Genomic DNA, 21981 nt, shown 5'->3' on the forward strand with positions numbered 1-21981 from the left:
CTTCATCATAATTAGACATGTCATCTGCAATCATTGTACTGAAGTCTAGAAGAAGATTCCAAGTATCTTTTGGTATTGATCGTTTGTGATGTTCCTATAAAAAAACAAAACAGAAAACATCACTGAAGAGAGCTAGAAAAAAGCAGAGATGATGTTAACTACAAGAGTACAAAAGAACTGTATAATGGAATTTGGGTAAACAAATTTCCCATTCTATGTCCACTATATGTTTGAGATGAGTTAGTCATGCCTTAAAGGATGTTAATTTAAGAGCAGTATAATTTTAGAGACACATGAAACCGCAGAAAACATGAACTTACCAACAAAAATTTATTCCATAAGTCTAAGAATTTAAATCTTCCATTAAGCACTAAGTTCCAGTAGGCAATGGCCATTTCTAGATCTGTAACATTAAAAATAAATTATGTACTTCAATACTATAAATGTATTTCCCTGCAAAAGAACAGGTAAAGCCACAAATAAAACTTTCCCAAAAAGTTTGCATTATGAATACTTATGTATTAAAAATTTTATACAAACAAAAGTCTAAGATTTGCACCCTGCTGTATCCAGCCTCCTCAGCAATGAATAGTCCCCCTCAACGCCCTCAGGATAAAAATGATACCATTTACCCCAAAGAGCTGCTCAAAAGCTAAAGTCAGGTAAGATAGCTAAATATACCTAACTAGCTTTTTTTTTGGTACCAGGAATCGAATTTAGGACATGCGCTTGCCAGGCAGCGCCTGTGCCTCGCTTGTGCACTAGCTTCTAAGTATTCAAAAATGTTAATGTGTATCAGGTACCTCGCCTTCCAGCACTTTCGGCATTCTGGGCCAGATCACTCTGCTGTGCAATGCAGGAAATCCCGCAGTGTCTCTGGCTCCAGCTACTTGCTGTTAAGAGTAGCTATGCCACACCCCCACTGAGGACAATGAAAAATGTCTCCAGATATTGCTCCAAGGATCTCTTGGAGGACAAATGTGCCCCCATGGAGAATTACTGACATACACCTATAGGTTGGAATGAAAAGGACAACTCACAATCCTAAATATTTTACCCTCCCAAGTTGTTAACTAAATGGTCCTGACTACAGGGAGGCCATTAAGAATACTAATTTTAAAACTAAAATGTATAATAAATTGAGACTTTCTAAAAGTCTGTCAGTGACAACATGCAGTAAATAACTTTTTAGCTGGGCATGGGCAGAGGCAGATACAGAGACAGCACTGTCAACACAACAAAGAACTACACTTCACTTGTCCTGTGACAGAGAAGACAAAGTTCCGTGATTCAGTCACGGAACTGAAGGAGTTAAGACAGTTGTCTACCTTTAATGAATGACTTCACATCTCCAGGACCAGAGAATTATATCTCAGGAAATTAAAAAATCTTTTCACATGTCGGCTCAAACCATTCTTTGCTTTGTTTTGTCTGAGACAGGGTCTCACTACATATCCCAAGCCAGCCTCAAACTTGCTATGAAGCCCAGGCTGGCCTCAAACTTGCAATCCCCTCCTGTCTCAGCCTGCTGAGAGCTGGGGTTGCAGGTGTGTACCACCACGACAGCTCAAACCACTCTTGGTGAGGAAGCGTGACAGGGCAGGAAAGAAAAAGGTGGGCAAGTGCTGTTACAATTTTTAAAAATAATATAAAGTAAACTTGATGCTGATTCACTAACAAAAACAGGTACCTATAAGAAAATCAACTAAAAATCACAAATACTAGAAATTTGGAAGACCCACTAAGAATAAATTGTAAAGAACCAATCTTTCTTTTAGGAGGACTTTCAGATGAGTAGAAGAAGGAAGTTTTCAATACTTTTTCTAATGATACAGAAAATGTCCTATCACATAGAATGAACTTGCAACTAGGATAATGAATAGTTAACTTGATTTAAAAAACATTTCCCCAAGTATTAGGAGAAGAAGAATGAGCTAGAGAACCATCGCTCCAGGAGCATTATCATTACCAGTCTGTTAATATTCCCCCCCATTCAACAGTCCCATCAGTGACTGGAGGAAAGACACATGCTGTATACAGTATCGTTATCTCATCTACAGAACACACAGAAGTGAGAGCGGCCAATACCTGGACTACCAATACAATAAAGCAGCCTCACCAGTGATGACTTAGATCTAAAACGTCCCCCAAAGTCTGATGTTGAGAGGTGGGGCTTCTGGAAGGTGACTGGGCCCTGGGGCACTATGCTCATCACTGGGTTAATCACTAGTGAGCTCGGGACTGAATGTGCAGGTAGAAGGTGGGGCAGGGGTGGAGGCAGCAGCGGCTGGGGCGTGACCCAGGAGGGTGGATTCTGGCCCCTGGCTCCTCCCGTCTTCCCCCGCCTCCTGATGGCGTGGGATGAGCAGCTCTCCTCTCTGAGCCCTTCTGTCTTGGAGCCAGCCCACCAGCGACAGGTAGTTCTAAAACTGACCCAAATAAACCTCTCCTCCTTCAAGTTGAGCACTGTGTCCAACGACAGGAACGTGACTGATGTACTCCTTTGCTAATTTCCCTTCTGATGGACGCTACCCTCACAGGAGCTCAGTTAAGCAGGCACTAAACAATGTATATATTGTTTATATATTTATATATATATTGCTTATAATATGTATTATATCAGAATTCTATTTAAATGTCTGAAGTCAGTTAATCCCATCTATTGTCCTCCCTAAGTACCATCCAAAATGCAGACCTTTCTGGCCTTTTTTTTCCTTTTTTTTGGTATTCTCATCCCAATTCCCATAAGGGTGATTTTTTCCCCTCTGATTTCATTCTCCGTTTGTCCTCCTGATTCTACCGCATAACTGGAATGCCCATTACAACACTGCTAAGCTCCTGCATCTTGAACTTTTGCATGGGAACAACCATGTTCTACGGAACAAACACCAGGCGGCTGCAGCACTTTATCTTCATCTCTACTCGCACCCAAGAAGCTCTTGTTGGAACCCACCACTTTCATTGATGTCTCTGGCAACTGCTTCACAGTCTTCTGATCCCATGTTCTGCCATCACTCCGAAGGATTTCAACATCCCTAAGAAAAGTCATATAACCACGATAACCTAAAACCACATCCTCCATAAAAGTAACTCCACCCAAAGACCACTTGAACTGATAAATTCTTTAAGGCTGCAAGATACCAAATCCATATGCAAACACCAGCTGCATTTTTTATACCAATCACAAACTCGCCGAGAGAGAAATCACAAAAGCGATCTCATTCACAATAGCTATAAAAGAAAATACATTTAACCAAGGAAGTGAAAGACTTCTATAATGAAAACTTACCAAACCCCGATGACAGAAACTAACATTAAAAAAAAATGAAAAATGATCTCTCATGTTTAGAGATTAGAAGAATTAGTATTGTTAAAATGTCCATAACTACCAGGACAATTTACAGATTTAATGCAATTCCTATCAAAATACCAATGACATTCTTCACAGAACCAGTAAAAGCTATCATAAAACTCACACAGGGGGCTGGGGATATAGCTCAGTGGTAAAAGCGCCTGCCTGGCAAGCAGGTTGTGAGTTTGTGAGTTCAATCCCCGGTACCCCAAAAAAAAAAAAAAAAAAAAAACCTCACATAGAAGCCCAAAGATCCCAAACAGAGGCTAAAAATATAGCTCGGTAATAGAGCACTTTCCTAGAACACATAGGCTCTAACTTCAAAATCCAGAGCAATGCAAACAAATGAATGGCCAAAAGCAATCCCGAATGAAAAAAATAAAGCTGGAGGCACCATACTGCCAGGTTTTGGTACATACTACATAGATATAGTAACTAAAACAGCATGGTACTAGACAGAATAGATGTGCAGAAACAAAACCACGTATCTATAGCCAGTTAACTGATTTTTGACAAAGGTGCCAAAATCATACCCTGGAGAGAAAACAGTCTTTTCAATAAATGATGCTGGACAAACTAGATCTCCATATTGAAATCTGAGCCCTAACTTTCACCATATTAAAAAGAAAATCACTTCAAAATGGATCTAAGCCCTAAATATAAGATCTAAACAATGAAGAAAACATCAACACTTCAAAACATCAATATAGGTAATGATTTTTTTTTTTTTCGGAAGACTCCCAAAAGCACAAAAAACAAAAGCACACTAGGGACAAATGGAATTATTTCAAACTAAGAATCTCTACATAGCAAAAGAAAGAACAGAATGGACAATGTATAAAGTGGGAGGAAATACTTGCAAACTATTCATCTGATCAGTGACTAATATCCTGAGTGTATATGCAATTCAAAAATTTACAACAAAAAGCCCACACAATTCAAGAAAAAAAACGGGCAAATGATATGAATAGATGTTTCTTGAGAAAAGTAGAAAGAGCAACAAATATAAGGAAAAAATGCTCAATATTAGCAACAAGGGAATAAAAATCAAAACCAATATGCGATACCATCTTACCCAGTCAAAATGGCCATTATCAAAAAGAGGTTTTAAAAAAATCAACAAATGCTGGCGAGGATATGGAGAAAAGTGAATGCTTACACACTATTAGCGAGAACATGATAAATCAGTTTAGCCATTATAGAGAAGACAGCATAGAAGTTCCTCAGAAAACAAAAAATAGCTGTGCCACTCAGCTATCCCACTTCTGGGTAAATATCCAGAAGAAATGACCAAGCGTAGCACACTGACACCAGTACCCCAATGTCTGCTGCAGTACTATTCACAATAGCCAACATCTGGAACCAACACAGGTGCTCATCAGTGGACCAATAGATAAAGAAACCGTGGAACCGATGCACAATGGACTATCACTCAGACATGAAGAATGAGATACTGTCATACACAACAAAACGGGTGGAAAGGGGCGGGAGGGCAAGAACCTTTTCAATCTCTCCCATGCAGTTTTCCAGTTTCCTTACCTCCCTCCTCCATCTCTACACATATAATCACCTACTTCAAAGACAAACACACAGACCCACATAAGGCAGAAAGTCTCCCATTGTCACTGGATGACAAGCCCTGAGGGTGGGAACCACACTTCCCTGAACTGAAGAAGAAACACACAGCAGGCCCTCAGAAACTGAGTGAACATATGGAGCTGTTCATTCTTCACCTTCACCACCTTCTCTTAAATTCAGTGGAAAAGATGCCTCTTCTTCCTTCTATTCTGTGAGAAACCCCTCCTCTCTCTATTCTAGACCCTTTTATCATCCTGCCTTTTCAAGGGATAGTGCCAATTAATAAGCTGTCTTCACCCTGCCCTTCCTTGGAGAAACATACTTGGGTTACTGAATTTTTAAAATCTCTCCTATCTCTTATCGCATTTATACTACCTACTCTTTTTCTCCTTCCCTTCACAGGTAATCCTGAAACAGTACATGTAGTTCTCTACTTTTATACATAGTTTGTTCCTGAAAACATCTGAAAGTCAAAACTAGATCCTCATTTTTTCAAACAGGGTCTCATATTATATGGTTTAGGCAGACTCAAACTCACTACGTAGCTCAGACTCATGATCTTCCTGCCTCAGCCTCCCCAATGCTGAGATTACCAGCATGTGCCACAGATCTTCACATTTTAAGGGAACTAGAAAACTGACAACACTCTCCTCTCCCCATAATGACACCAATTCCCAATTGTACTTCTTTTTTATTCTTTGCAGTCTTTAAAGCTCTTTCTTCAATTTCCTTTCAGGCTATTTAATTATGTTCTTTTATTAACTCAACATATAAACATGGCTCAAGTATAGTAAATGTTCCAATGAGACTAAAGATCTGCTGTTAAGAGCATGCCTGGGGCAGGAGATATAGCTCAATGGCAGGGCACCTGCCTGGCAAACGCAAGGCCATGAGTTCAATTCCTGGTACCACACACAAAAAAATAAAATTAACAGGACAACAGAAATAATATTAAGATAATGTTAAAAATAAAAAGAGCATGCCTGATTCACTTCAAATACATTAAATTTATGAGAACTAAGTTTATTAACTAGTGTTTGTGTTCTTTTCTTCTCAACTAATTTTTTTAAAATAAGGAGGGCAAACCGGGCATGGTGGTGTACACCTGTAATTCCAGCACTCTAATAGGCTGACACAGGAGGAATTCAAAATTTGAGTCCAGCCTGAGAAACTTAGTGACTCAGTGAGTCCCTGTCTCAAAAAGTTCTTTTTGTTTTTTGAGACAGGGTCGCACTGTACAGTCCAGGCTGGCCTTGAACTCACTACGTAGCCCAGGGTGGCTTGCAGTAATCTTCTAGCCTCAGTCGCTCACATGCTGGAATTATAGCTTTCAGGCTCCAAAAAAATGTTAATTCATTAAAAGGGGTCAGGGATGTAGCTCATTGCAAAGGCTCTAGGGTTTAGTGCTAGTATATCAAATAAACAAATAGGAGGAAAAACAAGGAAATATTCAAATACCTACAAACCATAATATACCTGTAAATTTCCATTTGTCAGATGATACACTAAAATAAGAAACTTACAAGAGTTAAGTGTGTACACCTGAAAGTTGTAAAAGGAAGCTGCTTGTAGTCTATGTCAATTGTTTCACTTTTTCACTCCCGCATACTCTTAATCCTGTTGTCTCCCTCCATCACCCCCCACAATGACACTAACCCACAGGAGTACCACACACACACTTCTGTGTCCTTACTCATCTCTGCCACATTTGACAGAGCTGAGCACACCTTCTGAATGGAACTGTCACCTCCTTCGGCTTCAGGGACAGCATCTACTGACCATCCTGTCCTCTTTGGCCTGCTTATTCTCTTTTGGCTCTTCCTCTCCCTCCGTTCACCTACTAAATACTGGGTTCTGTAACAATCAGTGTTGGTAACAATCACTCCTGTTACTTCTCTCAGCAGATTTTCTAGGCTCTACTGCAGTGGATTTCAAAAACCTCTAGTGACGCTTGCATTTGAAAGCTATCTCTTGTATTCTAGACTCACAGAGCTAAGTACCTAAGGTCATCTTCAACTGGTATCCACCAACAAATGCAAACTCAGCAGGGCTGAATTCACGAATTCACTACTTCACCTCCACAGAACTGCTATTCCTTTCTCTCTCAATGAATGCCATTATCGCCTACAATATTGCTCAATGAAAGACAATTTTTCATTGTGAGGAAATGCAATGAAGTGCTCTCATTTTGTTTTTTAAATCTTTTATTCATGCTCAGTGCAAAGGCATGTTAAAGTCCTCTTTATCTCTAGCTAAATTCCTGCAACAGCTAGATAACCATTATCTCTTCTTCTAATCTTACTCTACTTCCCTTTTTCTGAGACAAGGTCATGCTATATAGCTCAGGCTTGCCGGAGTAGCCAGGATGGCCTTGAACTCATGGTGATCCTCTTGCCCCAACCTCCTAACCACTCTTTTTAAAGGACCATAATATTTTGAGATGGACCTTTTCAGGATGAGCTTAGTGATACTTCTATGTTGATTCTTCAATGATTTTGTGTTGCCTTAATAAAGCAACTTGGCTGAGTGTGGCGGCGCACGGCTGTAATCCCAGCACTCAGGAGGCTGAGGCAGGAGGATCACTGCGAGTTCGAGGCCAGCCTGGGCTACAAAGTGAGCTCAAGACTAGCCTGAGCTGCATAGCGAGACCTTGTCTCAAAAAGACAAAAATAAATAAATAAAACACCTTTATCCTTCTAGTCCAATGAACTTACTTGGAGTTCCTCAAAGGTGTAATATTCCTTCACCTCTGAGCAACTGGACACACTAATCTTTCTACCTGGAATGGCTTTTCTTTTGGCCTCAAAAACATATATTCTTAGCAAGGCTTGGTAGCACACCTATGTAATCCCAGCACTTGGCAAGCTGAGGCAGGAAAACTGCTGGGAGTTTGAGGCCGTAAAGAGTTCAAGGCTAGCTGAACTATGTAATGAGACACTGTCTCAAGAAAAAACAAACAAAAAAGAATTCTAAATATATGAAATATAAAAGGCTTGTGAATGTTGCTCAGTGTGAAGGCCCCTCGGTTAATCCTTAGTACTGCAACAATGAAGACTAATAGAAAGACAGATGGGAGGAAAGCAGGGAAGAAAAAGAAAGTGAAAAAATAAGGAAAATCCCAGCTCTTTGTAACTAGCACAGCTATTTACAAACCATTGTCACTGTCACTCTCTGCCAATTCACTTGGGGTCTAACCTCTTCTCCTATGGTCGTCTAATTCCTCTCTGTCAGATCTTGTAATTTAAGAGCCCTGTGAACCCTTAGAAAGGCTGTCAAGAAAACTATTTTCTTTTTAATTAAGCTCTTTGACTAAGCAAGTCATTACATTTCCTGACACTTAACAGCAGTGCAAAACAAAGAGAGAAATCTTTTGTCTTTTGTTCTGTCTTTCCTTCTTTTTCTCTTCCCTCTCCTTCGTATTATACATTCTATAACTGGGGGATTTAAAGTATTATTTTTGGGTGGGAATGGTGGCACATGCCTGTAGTCCCAGCACTTGGGAGGCTGGAGCAGGAGGATCAGCATGAGTTTGAGGACAGCCTGGGCTGCAAAGTGAAGCCCTGTCTCAAATCCTTGCCCTAAAAAAAAGTTAATAATGTTTTTCATTGTCGCTAAATATACATAACATAAAATTCACCACAGTAACTTTTTAAAGTACACCAGTGTTAAGTGCACTCACACTGTTGTGCAACCAATCTCCGGAATTTTCTTCTTAGTGAAAAACACAAACTCTATGAACGTTAAACAATATACGTTTTTCTTAAGCACAATACTTACTAGGTAATAAGTAAACAAATTTTAATCTATTGTTTTTATGTAATACTCAATTTTTTCCTATAATCTAAAATTCCAATTTACCATATCAATACATCCAATATCTTAAAAATGCAATTTTGTGCTATTTTCATCATATAATAAAAATTTAAACTACTACCATGACTACATATTCATCGAAAACACCACTTATTTTGTGCTGCTGTAAAAGACAACTAGGAAATGGGTTTCGTCCTTTTAGACCAATCTGACATTTGCAAATTGTTTAATCTTATCAAAATACTGTACCCATTTCAGAGTACCACAAAATAATCCTTTTAAAGCAAATTCTAAAAAAATTTTAAAAATAAAAAAAATAAAGCAAATTCTAAGGGTTTCACAAATTTTTATTTATGGGAAGGAAAGAAGAAACTATAAAAACAGCCAGTGAACTGATGGCTACAGATAAACTAATCCTAGCTACTTCAGCTTATTTTTCCTGCAAAATGAAAAATTTTTTTCCCTGTAAGAACAAAATCCACCTATCTAATCATTATATATTATATATATGTACTGAAATTTCACACTGGAGCTCATAAATATGCCCAATTACAATGTGTTCATTAAAAATAAAAATACATTAAGAAGAAAATCCAGCTTAAACTACACAATCAATTGGAACAAAGGGTTCATCAGAACTCTGACTTACACGTTTCATAAACCTTAGTCAATTCAATCACGCTTAGTCCCTCTTTAGGGTAGCTCTTCATTACAAATGTACTTCCACCCCTTTCTCTCTAGCTTTCAATCCCTTCCTTGGTCTAATTCCCTCTGTTTCTCAACAATTTTTTCCTCCTCCTATTACCTAAAATATAATGAAGGGTTAGTACTATGGTCCCCATGAGCCTCTCCAATTACTGGCTCTTGAAAAACAAAGGCCAGGTGTGGTGGTGCACACCTACAGTCCCCAGCACTTGGAAGGCTGAGACAGGATGATCACAGCAAGTTTGAGCTTGGGCTATATAGTGAGTTGAAGGCCAGCCTGAACTAGAGGGAGACCCTGCCTCAAAGCAAAGCAAAACAAAACAAACAAAAACAAAAGCAAGGGCTAGGCATGTAAATCAGTGGGAGAGTGCTTGTCTAGCACATGTGAGGCCCTGGGTTCTATCTTCAGCACTACAAAGACAAAACAATCACTTTACTTCCATCATTGGTTAAGTTATTAACTTTCCTGTGTTTAAATTTCTTCACCTACAGATCAAGGATAAAAGACTGACTAGTACTGTATGACCACATCCCTGGTACTCAGCAGGTGGTAAACTATTGACGCAGGAGGCTCTCACTACAATTTCAAGGCCAGCCTGGACTAATGGTGAGTTCAAGGCCAGCCAGAACAACACCAGTAGGCCCGGTCTCCAAAAAAAAAAAAAAAAAAAAAAATCTTCAAAACAAAAAACACCCAAACTCAGAAAATTATTAAACTTTAAAAGAAGCAATGTATGTGAAATACTTAGCACAATGCCAAACATAACGAAAGCTCACATTAAACAGAAGCTACTGCTGTAACCAAAATCTTCAGTGGCTCCCCACTTCCCACATACTCCAATTTTAAACCTTTTTGTCCCACTTTCAAAAGCCTGTATGATTGTGTCTCAACAATGTAATCTCCAAACAAGCATCCCTACTAGAATAAAACCAATGCATGTTCTCTTCCTCAAAAAATCCAAACATTTCTGAGGTTTTAGAACCTCAAACACAACAATCCTTTTACTAAAATACCTTTTATCTTCCCTTGTCTAGAATACCAATTCCCTTAGCTCATATCCCACCTGGCCCAGACAGCATTTCCCAGCCACTCTGACTCTTACTCATTTTCCTCTTTTTCTAAAAGGGTGGTAGGGGCTGGGGATTTAGCTCAGCAGCAAAGCGCCTGCCTGGCAAGCCGCAAGGTCGTGAGTTCGGTTCCCAGTCCCGGAGAAAAACCAAAAAAAAATAAATAAATAAAAGGGAGGTAAATTCTATGCTCCCCAGCTGTCCCAAAAGCAAAGTGAATACAGGTATTCCCCGTTTAACAACCTACCTGTTGGATGAATGTTAGGACTTTTGACCTGCCTCTTGGACTTAAACCCATATATATATATATTTTTGGTACAGTTCTATACATCTTTTTTATAGACCCTCAATGTCTTTTTTTGGTATGGAAAAGGAGTATTGTCAGTTTGCTGATTGTACTATATACTCCATTACTATAGCTTTATGTTCTGTTATACATTACAGTACTGCATGTAAGAGTTGTGAAAGTATAAGTAAAATCATCAAGGTGGAATTTGCTCTGACCCATTTTCTTGTTTTGAATATTGTAATGTTCATACTCTATATAAGTCTTCGTTTAGCAATCAGTTAAATTAAATGACCCGGCTGCAGGACCGAAGCAGGACCACAATTCGGTCATTGAACAAGGAGTGCCTGTGTTGCTTTTAGTACACAGTGAGTGAGCTACACTATTAATGAGTCAAGGTGGTCAAGTGTTAAAATGAACTACGCTGTTAACAATTACTTCTGGATAGTAAGATTAAGATTTTCTTTTTCACCCTTTCCTAAAAGTTTTCAAATAAAAAGAATAAAGTTATCTGGCCATTCTACGACTTAGAAATCTTATAATGTTATTTCTATAGCTCCTAAAATATCTTCTGGATTATTAATGGAAGATGCATATGTAAATAAATGTCAGTGGAATTTTAACAAGTATTTTCTGTATTTACAATTTTTTATTTCTTAAACATCAGTGATTCAAATATGATACCTATTACCCAGTATGTATGGTATTTTGACTAAAAGTTCACACTACGTATTGCGTTCCAATAATGCAAATATTTATTACTTTACGCTCTAAACACAAAACTTTTATTGCAAAAGTGATACTGTCGAGGTATTTATATATATCTGAAAAACCAAATATAATTTTAAAATATTCTTACCTAATCCTTTTTGTCCTGGATTCTTTGCAAAATTAAAAGTAAACTGGTAAAAATCCTTAAATCGTCCTGGTTCTTTCAATTCTTGCTCCATCTTGGGTATCTGAGCCTTTAGCTTTTCTATGCTGTCACATCTACATTATAAAATTAAGTTTATAAAAAAAAGGTTAACTTTTTTACTATAAATTAAAAATGTAACTTATTTATTTCTAGGAGGGCTTATATTTACTTCCTAGCACTTCTTTTTAAAACAATCAGATAGTTGGCATTTCATCTTTTTACATTATATAAATAAATATGGTAATACCCCACTTAACCAAAGGGGTTATGTTTCAAGACTCTCAGTAGATGACTAAAACTTCAGATAGTACCAATTATTATCCCTTTTTCCTACACATATATCTACGATAACTTTTAATTTATAAACTGGGCACAGTAAAAAGTTAACAATACAAGAGAATTTTAACAACATGCTGTAAAAAGTTATGTGGTCTCTCAAAATATACTTTTTCACTTCAAGGAAGCACATTATGGCTCTACTTTGGGCATATCCAAATTGCCAGTGTCTTACTCCTGCATTCTCGGACCATTACTAAGAAGGTTACTGAATGAAAGCACTGAGATACAGATACAGGGGAGCTGATAATTGAGACAGCTATTAAACAACAGGCAGGTAGCAGATATGGTGAGGACACACTGGACGAAGGGAAGATGTACATCCCAAGCAGGACAAAACAGGATGGCAAATATCATCACAGTACTTAGAAAAATGCATAATCTGGGCTGGGGATATAGCTCAGTGGCACAGTGCCTGCCTGGCAAGCACAAGGTCCTGAGTTCAATTCCTGGTACCCCGCCCCCCCAAATGCACAATTTATAGATTGTTTATTTCCGAAAATTTCCAATTAATAATTTGGGACTATAGCTGACTGTATCACTAAAAGCTCAAAAAGCAAAACTAAGCTTAAGGAACTTATATGAAGTGAAATAGGAGGAGGTCTGGAGTGATGACATATTAGAACTAATTATTATTTTTAAAATAAACTGCCGGGCACAGTAGCGCACACCTGTAACCCCAGCACTTGGGAAGCTGAGGCAGGAGGATCATTGTGAGTTCGAGACCAGCTTGGGCAACAAAGTGAGCTCAAGGCCAGCCTGAACTGCATAGCAAGACCCTGTCTCAAAAAGACAAAAAAAAAAAAGAAAAGAAAAAAAGAAAGAAATGAGCTGTTACTTTTAATTACATAATTCCCTAGAATTATCAACACGCTGACGGAAGTCAGCTTCCGCGAGAAGATGAGAAGAGACAGTGACTGGCCTTACAATCATCGGTACAATCACAAACACTGCACAGACAGGATTTCCCCACACATCTGGCTTCCACAATAATGGGAAACGTGGCCTCTTGCTGACAACTTGCTTCTTGCTATATACAAAGTACAACAATAAATATCAGCTACCACTTCTAACTGAATTATCTCAAATCAACACTTTTTTTCTATATCTGCAAAACATTCAACTTTCAAAAGTTGGAAAGCTAAGTACACCACGATTTACTTTTCTCATAAAAGAGAAATACACATTTTGTAAAGATGCCATCAAAAAGAAAATTAGTCTACTTTTTTCTCTTCTAATCATTTTTGCTTTTATTTTCTTCATATAGATAGATAAGATAGATAGTTTTTTTGTTTTTTTTTTTTTGCTCTTTTTGAGACACAGTCTTACGTGCAGTTCAAGCTGGCCTTGAGCTCACTTTGTAGCCCAGGCTGGTCTTAAACTCCCAACAATCCTCCGGCCTCAGCCTCCCAAGTGGTGGGATTATAGGCATGCGCCACCATGCCCAGCCCTCTTCCTATATTCTTTATGACATCTTCTAGATCACCAGTTGTAAAATGAAATTTCAGACTAGAAGCTTATCACATTTTACATGAATTCAATTTCAACTGTACCTGGCACTAAAAAAAAATAAATCCATGCTCAGGAAGATGTCTCTGGCTATAGGATAGTCCAGGCAAGGTTATTAATTTATTCCCTCCCAGCAATGGCGTAGGGGGTGTCTCACAAACACAGCTCAGGCTGGCCTGGAACTCAAGATCCTCTTGACTCAGGAGATTACACCTGTGTGTGCACCACTATGCCCAGCTTGCCTCTTATCTTTAAACCTGCCCTTCTTGGGTGGGGGGGGGGCTATAATTAGGGATTGAGCCCAGGGCCCTGAGCACAGTAGGCAAATGCACTATATGCTCAGCTCTTCATTATTTTGATACAGGGTCTAGCTAAATTATCCAGGCTGGCCTTGAATTTAACAAGCCCCCGTCTCAGTCTCCCCTGGAGCTGATGTGAGAGGCACACTCCACCCCACCTGGCTTAATCCCACTCTTCTTTGTCCTACAGTGGGCTACAAAGCAACAGGCTTCATTTTTCCTGCCAGTTACTCAACAGTAGGCTCTACCAAGAGGGGGCAATGAAAGGCAGGAAGAAGATGGAGGAACTTTCACCTCAGTTTGTTATTTCTGTAGAGGACAGCGGTTTTGGTGACAGCTCTCCAGCACGTGACCTCTACCTAGTTTTTCATCACCGCAGTGCCCCTGCTTCTGCAGTGGTCACACTTCCTCTTCCACCCTCTCCATCAATCACTGCATACATTAGGATGTCTTCCGTTCCTTCCCAGAATACTCACTTCACTCAGCCCAGTGGGGGCAATGTCTGCTGCTAGGTACTCTGTCACACCTTAGTGTTTTATTTTACATAGTAAAACAGTTCTTTTAATTTTCCCTGCTCCAAAAACTGGTGTGGTTTTTGTCTTGACTGGATCCTGACTGATGACAAGGGCCCCCAGGCTCAAAAAGCGGAACGCCCGGGTTCCATCCTGACTCCAACGTTACCTATTTCTATAATTTTTTTGTCTGCTCGTCTCTAAAATGAGGGTGTAAGCATTACAAAACTGTGAAGGAAGTAGGTAAAGTGCTTAACACAGTTACTGAAATAAAAGAATGTTCAATTCACATTAGTTATTATTACCAACAGTGGTCCACTAAAAAAGAAAGGGCAGCCTGTTACCTACCCAAAAATGGAATATTTTGCAGTCTCAATAAATAAAGACAACTAGATGTCATAAGTAAAATCTCCACCCATGACTTTTCCATCTATTCATCCAAGTCATTCGGGTAATCAAGCTGTCAAGGCATAAATGGAACAAAGGGCAGCAAGTAACTTCTAAGGAACCTTCCAGTGTTTACATGCTAAGATTTTATCAATTCAGGGCTCACGGCCACACATCAGGAAATAACTTACAACCTTGCTCATTTCTTTTTTTTTCCCCTCATTTCATTATTAATTTTAGCGATTTTAATATTAGTGAATCAGAAACAAATGAAAATGAAAATACAGTGTAGAGTAACCCATAACAATTATATATATATAGGTAACTTGACAACCACAGAAAACTCATTTCTATTTATACTAATGTTTGTGGACCAATAATCTTAAATTTACATTTAAAAACTGATGACAAGCCAGAGACCGTGGCACACGCCTATAATTTCAGCACCCTGAGGCTGAGGCAGAAGGATCACAAGTTAGAGCTTGACTACGGCAACTTCGTGATACCCTACCTGAAAATTTAAAAAAAAAAAAAAAAAAAAATTGAAAGAGCAAGAGAAATAGATCAATACAAAACCTGGGTCTGATCCTCAGCACTGGGGAAAGAAACAAACTGATGCTATAACTCAGTTCCATAATTCTCATGGCACTGTGCCTAACTTCTCATGGTCGTTACATACTCACCCTAATTCTGTCATGCCGTCCATGAACTCCGGCTTGGAGAACTCACATTGTGTTGCTGCTCTGAACTTCCATGCAATGATCAAAACACTAATGCTGGCTGGGTCAAGTGCCAGGTCATCACAGAACTGCTGTATACCATCTATTCCAATTTTATTTTCATCTTGAGGATCTTTAAAAGTAACAAGGCAGTATCAAATTAGTGCCATACTTTATTATGCTACATTCCTAAAACTGAAAAGGCAACACTTCATTTTCCATTTTAAAAAGATCACAATATACCAAAGACACAGACCTACTCTAGTGGATGTTTTTCCTATATAATAATTAAAGCCACTTTGTCCCACAAACAATATTATTAAAGATTACAGGAAGGTATACATCCATGTGAAAATTTCCCCAGACTTAAACACATTGAGAAAATCAGATATGACCTTGTACAGGGACAAGGGATCATGACCCAACATATCCAGATTTTGTTTACCCTTTTTTTTTTTCTTTGGGTCTTGTTGAGACAGGGTCTTGCTATGCAGTTCAGGCTTGTCTTAAGCTCACTTTGTGGCCCAGGCTGGCCTTAAACTCACAGAGATCCTCCTGCCTCAGCCTCCAGAGTGCTGGGATTACTGGTGTGTGCCACCGTGCCCAGCTCAGATTTTGTTTAAGAAGGCATTCTAAATTAGTAATATTATGTATAGAAATCTCATTTAGTCCCCCTGACCCATGCTAAAGATCAAAACCAGGACCTTGCATGCTAGGCAAGTACTGGAACACTGAGCAACATTCTCAGTTCAGAAATTATTTTTTTTTCCTTAAACAAAGTTCATTTTTACCATAACAATCATGTCTGAAGAGTTTCAGAAAAACTACAAACTATGCAATCCTATCTTAATATAAGCCTCTATATCTGTTATTTAAAGGAAAAAATATTTATCAAAAATTTCAAAATAATGATATATACAAAGGAAGAGAGGAAGTGAATGCTACTATCAAACATGACTTGCTAACACCTTTCTAAAAGTTATCTGGGCTCGGAAGATAGCTCAGCAGCACAGCACCTGCCTGGCAAGTGCAAGGTCCTGAGTTTGATTCCCGGTACCAAAGTAACTAACTAACTAAATGAATAAATAAAATAGAAGTTATTTGGCAATAACTCTAACAATAAAAATCATTTGATATGGAGCATAAATCATGCATAAACTTTTCAGAAAAAAATTGAAATTATATACACATACATATTTATATAAACAAAAAATACAGCAGTATCCACATCTGTCTATTAAATATTGGTTACTAAATTTGGTGAATAAATATAAAGGTAAAAAAGCTATTAATTTTTCATTTAGTCACCTATTACACCCTGGTTTGTTTGTTTCTTTGAAGAGTACTAGGAGTTTAACCCAGGACCTCACACATGCTAGTCAAGTGCTCTACCACTACAATGCATCCACAGTCCTTTTCTTTGTTATTTTATTTTTTGTATTGACCTAGGGGCCTTTCTAAACCAGGGTTTGGCTAAGTTACCCAGGCTGGCCCCAAATTTAACAATCTTTCTGCATTAGCCTCCAAATATCTAGGATTACAGTTATATGTTCCTCACCTCGCCTTGCTTAATTTTTAAAAAGTGTATGTTTGCCAGCTATGGTAGACGCCTATAATCCCAGAATTTGGGAGGCTGAGGCAGAAGGATCGCTGCAAGTTTGAGGCCAGCCAGGACTACATGAGGTCAAGGCCAGCCTGAACTGAATAGTAAGACCCTATCTCAAAAATTAAGAAAAAAAAAAAAAAAAAAAAAAGAACAAAAAGAAGTTTATGTTATTTTATAATTCCTTCAAGTCATTATTCAAATTTTATTAAAATCTGGTGTAGTAGGGCCAGGCAAGGTGGCTCACGCCTGTAATCCCAGCACTTGAGGGGGGGCTGAGGCAGGAGGATCAACATGAGTTGGAGGCCAGCCTAGGCTCTATAGTGAGTTCAAGGTCAGCATGAACTGCATAGGGAGACCGTCTCCAGCAAAAACAAAAAATTGGTTCAGCAGAGTTTCACAAAATTGCGGCGAGGTAGCCAGGCATGGTGGCCCTCACCTATAATTCCAACATTTTGGGAGGCTGAGACAAGAGGATCACCAAATGGGAGCCCACCCTGGGAAAGAGGAAAACCCTGTCTTAAAATAAAAACTAAAGATAGGGCTGGGAGTGTAGCTCAGTGCAAAGTCCCTGGGTTCAATCCCCAGTATCACAGAAAGGGGGGGTGGGACTGGTAGCCCCTGATCTGCTAGTCTCAAACTGGATAATACAGGAGGAAAAAAAAGGAGGAATGAGCCAAGAAGTTATTTTAGTGAACAGAGAAAATAATTTCTCCTCTCAGATCTGCTTAAGTAATTCTAAATCTACAGAGTTCTGCTGGACACACCCACCCAGCTTACTTTCTATGTAATATTTGCTTTCTCACAAGCCCATAACTTTAGAAAACCTAGTTCAAAATATTTAAAGTCACAAGCAAACACTCACCTTTGTATCTATTGTATAGTTGTTCTAACTTCTTCCTGTCCAATGATCCTTTTACACTCTCTCGTATATAAAGTTCAGGATTTTAGAAAAAATTATCTGTTGCAACATCTAACTTCCAGTCATTTTGAGAAAGACAACTTACAGCAGTTTTTTCACTAGATTGTGTGAAGATCATAAACTGTCGAACTTTATCCTTCTGCGATGATTTCAACTTGTTCTATTGAAACCAGAAAATAAACTGAAACTCTATGTAAAATCACATAACACTAAGTTTTTCTGCTGGTTAATCATTCTCAGTAGTATTTTTCCTCATAAAACATTGAAACATTTTAGCTTAAGGTTTATTTTTGATCTATTTAATAATAATCAGAAAGGTAATTTTTCTAAAAAATCTGTAACATGAAATTTAGTAGTTTTGGAAAAAGAAACTAGCCAGGGCTAAGGACGCTCACCCACCCTGCATTTCTCCTAAGAACAGCGGCACTGAGAGCAGTACAAAGGCTCTAGAAGGGAAGCACCACTGCTCTCATAACCCTAACCAAGCACAAAGCTCCAAAAGGGAGGGTAGGAGGGGGAGGGGAGAAGCGGCACTATTCAGCCAGTCAGTCAAAAGACCCTGGAGAACAATGAGATTAACAGGTGCTTGCTGCAGTACTAATATCTTCTATAAAAGATCCCTAAAGCTATGTCATCCTATCTGTATTGTTTTTCTGCTTTTTTTTTTTTTTTTTGAGACAGGGTTTTACTAGGCAGTTCAGGGTGGCCTTGAACTCACTTTGTAGCCCAGGCTGGCCTCAAACTTGCAGCGATCCTCCTGCCTCAGCCTCCCAAGTGCTGGGATTACAGGCATGTGCCACCATGCCCAGTGTGTGTGTGTGTGTGTGTGTGTGTGTGTATGTGTGTGTGTGTGTGGTGCTGGGGACTGCACCCAGGGCTTTATGCATGCAAGGCAAGAGCTCTACCACTGAGCCACATTCCCAGCCTTTTTCTGCCACTTTTAACAAATAAAAGAAAGCAACAGAATATCAGTATTCTTATCACTAGAATTTCCTCATATTTGCAACTTTTAAGTAGATTACCCCCTCTCCTTTCTACTGAAGAAATCACCTCTTTTTCTTAGCCTGAGCCTAACAGGAACCATTCCTTGCTCTCTTCAAAAAGCCCTTCTACTGTAATAACGTCTTCGTCTGTCCCAGGCTGACAAGGATTCACTTCTCATCTGATCTGAACCCCAAAAAAATGAGGCAGAGTAATGAGGCCCTCCCCTCTCTCCCAGGCCTGGTTCTCGCCCAGAACCATGTTTGCCCTCCCCTCTCACCCAGTCTAGGTCTCCTGCACAACTCCGGCCTCCCCAGTGATATTCTTCCCCTCCTGATACAGTCTCTCAGCAAAATAGCTGGGTTCCTCTTATGCTAGTACTATGGTAAATGAAGAGAGAGAAAACACTTGAGAACAGCACACACTTACAGGTCTTGTGTAGTTTAAGAAACACATTTGAGAACCCCAGAATCTATGATCTGGCCCAAACCAACAGATCGCAACCCTCACCTCTCTGACTGCATAGATAAGGAAGCACACCGGGAAAGTTGAGGCACTGGTTCACAAAACCCACTCAAGTTGTTTGGTTGAAATTAGACAAGAACAAAGAGAGCTCATACCCGAGTCTTAGTAGTCTCTCCATAAACAACAATGCTGGCTGTACATATTTATCAAGTTTCCGGGATTCTCAGCAAAAAGACCACCAGAGATATTTCTATGCAACACAAAATAAAAATAAAATGATACAAATCACATATGAAAAACCAACCCCGCTGGGCATGGTGGCACACACCTATAATCCCAGCACTAAGAAGGGTGAGGCAGGATCATCAGCAGGAGTTCAAGGCCAACCTGGACTACACAGAGAGACCCTGTTTCCAAGAAAAAAAAACCCCAATCCTATCTCTTGCAGTATCAAATAGGCTTACTCCCAGGAGTCTGAGCTGTTGGTCAAACACTTCTTCTTCATAAATGTTACTATTTAGAATTATATATTAAAACTTTCAACATCTGTTCTCCATCAAAACTGCGAAGCTCTGAATACACTAACCTATTGCTATTGTACTAATTACCACCTACGGACATCAGGTAAGTCATATCTCATTGTATGACACATCTCCCAAATATCTAAGATTCTTCTCTTCTGAAAACTACTTCCTCTTTGAGATTATTCAATGAAAACAAATTCAATGACATCAAATGCCAGGGAAGATAAAACAATTTTGATTTCAACTATTGCTCTATTATTTTAAAAATTAGTATCTTTTTCTCCCTTGAACCACATGGTACGCTGACACTGTAATCCTCTTCGGGAGAACACAGAAGTACACGTCACATACTTATAATGTACTCTATTCATTTGACAGCTTTCTGTGCCTAGAATAAGTTTTAACACGTTTTTCCCTGTGAGGGACGATCTACTCAATTCTGTAGTATCAAAGGCTGTCCTAGAGTAGACTACAAATCCAGCCTTCTTTTCAGGCCTATTTAGGAGACTACCACCCCCTTTTCTCAGGCCATAAAAGTGCTACCAGAAACTATTCTGATTTTGACATTATCATATCAAAAAATTCAAAGAAAAGAACTATTTTATAGAAAAGAAGGGGATGAAAAACTGGGGTGAAAGAAAAAAAAAAACAAAAACGATAGATTTTTATTTCTGCTATAAACCCAGTGGCAATCCCCCAAGAGAAAAACTACAATGATTCAGCACCCAAATGTAATATATGGCATTTACTTTATGCCATTTACTTTATTTAAAAGGAACACAATTGAGTGGCCATTAAACAAGATCAGGCAATACAATCTTCAATCTTTAGTACTCAAGTATTAAAAATGACTAGATATCAAGTTTTCAAGAAAATTCAACAGTGGTTAAGTATGCAAAATGTATAAAACACTGCATACATTTTGTTTTGTTTTTGCTTGTTGAGACAAGGTCTCACTACGTAGTTCAGGCTGGCCTTGAACTCACTATATAGAGCCTAGGCTGGGCTCAAACTCAGAACAACCCTCCTGACTTAGCCTCCCAAGTGCTGGGAGGTGTACCACCATGCCCGACTAAAACATTGCATACATATTTTGATTATTTCAAATTGTGGAAAGAAAACGGGACACTTTCTACATATGCACCAAAATACAGGTGCACCCAACTATATAAAACAAATAGTGAGGAATATGAGAAATCCAATGAGCACTAACAGAACTGTAACAGAGGGTCCTCAATACCCCAGTCACAAATAGATCAACTAGACAAAAAAACAAGAAATATCAGAACTGAACCAAATTCTTGAACAACGGACTTAGTAGATGTCTCCAGCGTTTCCCACCCCACAATATCAGAATACATATTCTTCTTAGCTGCACATGGGACATTCTCCAAAACACACCACATACTAACTCTCAGAATAAGCTCAAGTGAATGCAAAAGAATTGAAACTATCCTACGCATATTATCAGACCACAGTGTAATGAAACTGGAAATCAATGAAGGGCAAAAGAAACTACAAGAAATTCATAAACACATGGAAATTAAATAACACCCTCCTGAACAACAAATGGATCAAGATGAAATCAAAGAAGAAATTAAGACAGTTTCTACCATTAAATGATAATGCTAATACAACATACCAGAACTCATGGAACACAATGAAAGCAGTCCTATGAGGGCAATGTATAGTGGTAAATACCCCTATCAGGAAAACAGAGCGAGCTTAAACAAACAATCTCATGTTGAACCTCAAGCTACTAGAAAAAGCAGAGCAAGTCAAGCCCCACACTCATAGGAGGAAGGAAATTATAAAAATCCAAGGAAAAATTAATGCAATGGAGATTAAGAAAATAACACAAAGAAGCAATGAGTCAAAGAGTTAGTTCTTTGAAATATTAAATAAAATTCACAAACCCTTACCCAACCTTATCCAAAAAGGAGAAAAGACTCACATCCACGCAATTAGGAATGAAAAGGGAAGCCAGGTGTGGTGGCACACACCTG

The 21981-nt window shown here is 38.8% G+C and overlaps 1 protein-coding gene across 1 annotated transcript in view; it reads right to left on the reverse strand.

The window, feature by feature from the left end:
* Dcun1d1 (DCN1, defective in cullin neddylation 1, domain containing 1) overlaps positions 1–21981 on the reverse strand; it is a gene marked incomplete in the record, with an annotated part of 40823 nt that overhangs the window by 3488 nt on the left and 15354 nt on the right. Inside the window, 5 exon segments of the mRNA XM_013513568.1 lie at positions 1–94; positions 321–403; positions 11662–11792; positions 15445–15613; positions 17949–18165. Of these exon segments, the coding sequence (XP_013369022.1) occupies positions 1–94; positions 321–403; positions 11662–11792; positions 15445–15613; positions 17949–18123 (652 nt within the window).

Source organism: Chinchilla lanigera, unplaced genomic scaffold (assembly GCF_000276665.1).
Source record: "Chinchilla lanigera isolate Chin_1 unplaced genomic scaffold, ChiLan1.0 scaffold00019, whole genome shotgun sequence".
Taxonomy (NCBI): Eukaryota; Metazoa; Chordata; class Mammalia; order Rodentia; family Chinchillidae; genus Chinchilla; species Chinchilla lanigera.